The sequence below is a fragment of the Loa loa genome, assembly GCF_000183805.2.
Source record: "Loa loa unplaced genomic scaffold supercont3.20, whole genome shotgun sequence".
NCBI classification, from domain to species: domain Eukaryota; kingdom Metazoa; phylum Nematoda; class Chromadorea; order Rhabditida; family Onchocercidae; genus Loa; species Loa loa.
The window spans coordinates 69741-75208 of NW_018108200.1; the positions used below are offsets into that span (position 1 = coordinate 69741).

Here is a 5468-nt window from a genome sequence, read left to right on the forward strand (position 1 = left end):
ATTGGCAGTGAGCTATCCTGAAATAAATCCATTATTTCACATCTTTAGAATGACTTGTCGAATACATAAAGTGAAACTAAACTCCGAAATTGAACAGTAGGTCGAAGAATGTGAATATAGTCCTCTAAAATTAAACACAAAACTTTCTTCATTGAAGTGAATTTAGCTGAATTTTAAATACGGAGTGAATAACGTTTACTCCAAGAAGAATTCACACATAATTGAAAACAGTTTATACCAAAGAAATAGAATTACGTGCTTCTGGACCTTTAGGTGAATTTATCCGGTGAAAACATCCCATTAAATCGGATAAAACAAGCTCGCAAAGTTTAGAGGATATTGATGAACAAGCACACAAGACTTTCTGATAGATGTTTCCCACAAGCTATCTTTCTTTTCTAGCGCGACGTTGAAATGAATTGCAAAAATATCCTTTCAAATACATTAAAAATTACTAATACATGACCCTTTCATCAGATTTGAACAGGAGGGCAATTAAATTTTTGAATTGTTTTCACTTATTTTGGATTCGAAAACCAGAGTTATCTGCTGAGATTAACCTGGTTAACATTTATAACAACAATGTACTGCTCAGTAATACCAGGACAAAGCCCAAATTTGCAAAAGCCACCACGAAAATTACGACCAATTGATTCAGAACCAATCGTATCACGTAGAATCTTGAATATACAAGAAATGGAGTGGTGAGTATGTTCTTATGAAAGCTCGATTTTTAAAATCTGAATTTCCTTACTTCAAAGCAAACTTATCATAGAAAGATTTACGAATTAGAGGTTCAAAAGAGTTAATAAGAAGTGTTCCCTTCCTGTCAATATTCTTAAGCCAAGAGATGAAATAACTAGTAAAAATAGAAGTGACTGATACATTTGTCAAATGATGTCGATTGAATGGTACCGGTATTTCACCTGAAACTTTGTCACCACAACCAACCGTATTTGCGATTGGACTCACTAATTCTCACTCCCCTTCGTTCACTGCTACCCGCATCGGTCATACTTCGTAGCAATTCCTGTACCGCTTAATCGCCCAAGCAATTTCCACCCTAAACAATGACTTGAAAGTGCAATCAATTATAATAATTACAGGCAACACATAAATCTTCAAGGTAACCATGTTTACCACCTCATCATTTAAAAAACATCTAGAACAGAACACAGCGACCATGTGACTGCGGATCATCTGTGATTTTGATCGTTTTTGACATTTCACTAGTAAAGCCGGCTCACAAACCATAGAATTACTAGTATGGAAAGTTTCAAACAAAATATTAGAGCACCTTACGTTCCAACAAGAGTCTCATATTGTTCTAAATTTTCATAATGTCTAGCATTCGTCGAACAGAACTAAACAAAGTGTTCATAAACATCCTTTAAACCGGCCTGAAATAGAGAATAGGACCCTGAGAACTAAACTTCTGAATGCAGCGTTTTCGGATAGAAATCAGAAGCTAAAAACAGTTCATGTGCTAAATTTAGTCACCTTCCACTCGTAAAATCATTTATACCTTATGATAAACACGCACATAATGAATGTGAACTTCCATTGATGCCCATGCCCGTGGTACTAAGTTCAACAAATATAATTGCCTGTCAATCCTCTTTTCACAATTTATTTTATCCATTGCAAAAGCATATATATATTATCCCAAGAAAATTTAACTAAACAAAAAAGAATGAAAAGTGGTAGAATATGAGGCAAGAAATGATGGAAACGTTAGAAATATAAACAAGTTGTCCGGAATACCATCAAATCTTGGAGTGGTAACTTAATATCTCATTACATGGAATCAAAATTTTCCAATCAGTTTTTAAAATTTTGGGTTAAACCTTCACCACAATAATATTCTGATCACCAGTAAACAAAGCATGATAGAGAAGTGAAATACAATCATGGAATTATAAATATCAAAACAATAAAAACCGGAAAATATAACTTCGTCTTAGAAGTTTTCACATATTCACTTATTTCCTAAGCTCGATTTGTTGTTAGCCATTACTAATTATAACTTCGGGAAATTTGTAAAAGACTACTCCTTCCCTCTCCCCCAAAACTTTTCTTAGACATTTTATATCCGGGTACTCCATGTGAAAAAGTATCAAACCACAACAGCTAAAAATACGAAACGGTACTCAAACTGACACTGGTGAAACGAGAAATGCCTAACAGCATACAACATAAAGGATGACTTCGTTGTTCGTATATAATGTTCGCATATAACGAAATAAACGATATGCACGCCTTAATGTTACAGATATAAAAAATCGCCAATTAAATCAAAACTCAAGATTCATTTTTTTTTTTTTTGCAATAAACACCAAATAATGCTCGATTTGAAGTTAGTACTTCTCACCCAAGCAGCACAAAGTCTAGAACTAAAAAGTAATAAATTTTTAAAGTCCTGCGATTGAATTTACAACCAACGAAAAAAACTGAAATGAACATCGGGAATAATACAACGACGATAACAACTTCGAATGTTTCGGAACTACTTCAATTTAAAGCACACTAAAATAAGCAGAAAAAATCGCTATTACAAGCTCAATAATCTGCAAATTGATACACCCGGAAATAGAAATTCGAAGAAATGAATAAATCAGATAATGAAATCAACAATGGTAACAAATAAAAACCTATGTATATCACAAACGTGTTGAATTTGTTTGAGAGCTGCCCTCTAAAACTATGGACAATTGCTGTACTCAGATGAACAATTAGTCTGAAATTTTATCTAAACATGTTTGTGATAGTTGAAAGTTTCATCAAAGTGACATTTATATTTTTAGTAAGAAGCAAGCTCTTATTCTTTCTTACACAAATGAAGGATAAGACATGCCAGAGTGAGTTTGGACGAAGCAGAAAGATTGAGCTGAGTGAGAGCTGAGTTGAGTTAAGTTAATTTGTACGTCTTAGTTATCTTATTTATTACCTAATGAACATCAAAATAAAAATAACTGAAAATTAAGATTATTTTTCATGTTGTTAGATTAAAAACTACATACTCCTCTCAATATTTTATATTCATCTTGAATCAGACAAAACAAGAAGATATATTATTAACTGATTTCACCGTGTGGGATAAATAAAGGATAAATTGACTGAAATTAGAGGTTCAGGAATGTCACGGACACTTTTTTAGCACGTATCATTATGTTTGTTGAGAATAGAATAACTGACAGTGTTCCTAAATACAAAATTATAATTTTTTCCAATTTTCTCTGTAAGATACCCCATTTCCAAATATGATCTTTTCCTATGGAGTTCGCATGAGATTCATTTTGATCAAGTTAGAAAAACTGAAATTAAATGATACTTTCATCCATAACTAAAAAGGCATACTATACAAATTCTAAATGCATAATAGATCTTCCAGTATATTAATATCAGCATTTAAAGGAGTACTGCTAGTATTATTGGTGTCATCCACTTGTTCGAACTATAGATATTACTGAAATTAAAATTTAATCGAACTATCAATATGCCTAAGTATTCGTAGCTAAAAGAATACCATGTAAACATAACAGATAACGGCATAATCTTTTTAAACGTTAAGCAGCACATCAGCTTAATCCTTCAATTTTTGGCACCAGACACTCTATTAATTGCTGTCGCCCATCGATATTGTAAAACGCTTTGATTCTCATTTTCAACTGAAAAAAAAAAATGAAAGTGAGACTGAAACTGGAAATACAACACATTTGCAATGTCGAAAAGAAAAAGACTTCGTAATTTGGATTTCAACTGAGTTTTTATAATTTAAATTTAATATGATCGTTAGCAACGAAAATACTTACTGGATGAGTAAATGATATTCTTCTAATGTTTATCATCTGTATAATCGTACCCTGTCGATTGGCCGGTAAGTTTGAACTAGATGGAGGCAACAATTCTATTTGGAATGCCTGAAATTCATATACTGCAATATTACATAAAATTTGGAAAAAACAATAGCAAAACAAGCCTGAGTTTATGCATCCCCTTCATTAATTTCATCAATATACTCATGAACACTTATGACAATGGGGCAAACTACATTCCTTTATTCTCGAATATGCAAATGAAATACAAATAGATGGAACAAAAATTGGATAAAATTTAAGGATGAAATAAAAAATAAAATTAGGGAGGAGAAATTGAGGATATAATTTTTATTATATTGAAATGCGCTCGTTATATATAGTAATGTTAACACAGAAAAAACCTTAGTAACAGCTGCTTGAAAGTTGAAAGCTTCAACAGGTAAAGGATTATTATTAGTAACCAGAAGCCTCAATGTTGCCACACTATTTTCATTGAAAGTACTATCGACATAAAGAACTCCTTCGATACCATTCGTATCAATTGCCAATGTTGAAGGTTGTGAAGCTTTTACGGATGTATTCCTGCATCATGAAATTAGAAAGTTATGAAGCGGATAACATGAATATATCGACAAGCAACAACTGAAATTAATCAAATGTATGCAAATATGATACACATAAAATACTTCAAAAAATCACAAGAAAGGAAACATACATAGAAAATAAGTCAAAAGGGTCCAAATCGCTCAATACTGATGTTGCTGGTTTTGAAGATATATTTGTTGAAGAATTATTAATTAAACCTATAAACAAAAATATAGAGAAAATCTAATTTTACAGAGATTGAAAGGGTTTATTCAAAGCAATGACTGAAAAACATAAAACAGGAAGAAAAAAAGCTGAATAAATTAAGAGAAGTGATTCAGTCCATTTTCTAGGCTTTGAAAACCTGTTTTGATCATAGTGTTTTAATTATAGAAATAAAAATACCGTCCAAATCGATCGTTTTCGCGCCGTTCATAAATTCTGCAGATATTAGACCATTAATGTTTGGATCAAGGTTCATTAAATCAAACAAATCCGAAGCCTCGGCTACTTTCTAAAAGTGATTACTCGGACAATAAAAATACAAGATAGAAGCATATTGTAAAACTAACAAAATGATAAAAAGACAATACCAGTTGTTCTGGAGATTCCAGCAACGGCGGCGCTTCAAGATCTCCCAGCAAATTGCTAGTTTCTGACTTGGTTCCAATTGTAAAGCCTTCATTTACCGAAGTATCCCTTTCAATTGGTTGCGCAGCTGCGTTTAATGTGTTATGTGTAATAATAGGCATTCTTTCCAAAAGGCCAAACCTACATAGGCAATTGAATCAGAGACAGTATTGATTTTATATAACAAATAATATGTTCCAATATTTCCATTCTGCTGCATTTTCGAATTCAAATAATGTTTAATCAAATAGCAAAACTGACAGGGCATTGCAATGTCTTCACGATATTCGAACATTATTTGAAATACTTTTGCATAAATATATCACTTTACTTCAAAATGTCCAATAATATTCAAATTCTTGAAATGCCGAAAAATCGAAAACATGTTACTCTTTTAGCAAAGCACATTTTTTTTTTTTTTTTTTTTATTTTTTT

The 5468-nt window shown here is 32.0% G+C and overlaps 2 protein-coding genes across 3 annotated transcripts in view; both read right to left on the minus strand.

Moving 5' to 3' along the window:
- Positions 1-542: 542 nt before the first annotated feature.
- On the minus strand, positions 543-1642 carry LOAG_12233 (hypothetical protein; the record flags this gene model as incomplete). Its single annotated transcript, XM_003147747.2, has 2 exons — positions 543-680; positions 1526-1642. 2 exons carry the CDS (start codon positions 1640-1642, stop codon positions 543-545), a joined length of 255 nt encoding a protein of 84 aa, XP_003147795.1.
- Positions 1643-3516: 1874 nt separating this feature from the next.
- Positions 3517-5468, minus strand: part of LOAG_16795 — a 7295-nt gene continuing 5343 nt past the window's right edge. The window contains exons 16-21 of one of the 2 annotated variants that reach the window (XM_020449453.1): positions 4997-5174; positions 4809-4917; positions 4534-4621; positions 4220-4400; positions 3813-3920; positions 3517-3668 (exon numbers count right to left, since the gene is read on the minus strand). In XM_020449453.1, the coding sequence (XP_020307004.1) occupies positions 3579-3668; positions 3813-3920; positions 4220-4400; positions 4534-4621; positions 4809-4917; positions 4997-5174 (754 nt within the window). In that variant the 3' untranslated portion in view covers positions 3517-3578. Of the gene's footprint in view, positions 3669-3812; positions 3921-4219; positions 4401-4533; positions 4622-4808; positions 4918-4996; positions 5175-5283; positions 5392-5468 lie in introns of those variants that run through there. The other variant, XM_020449454.1, reaches the window with a different exon arrangement.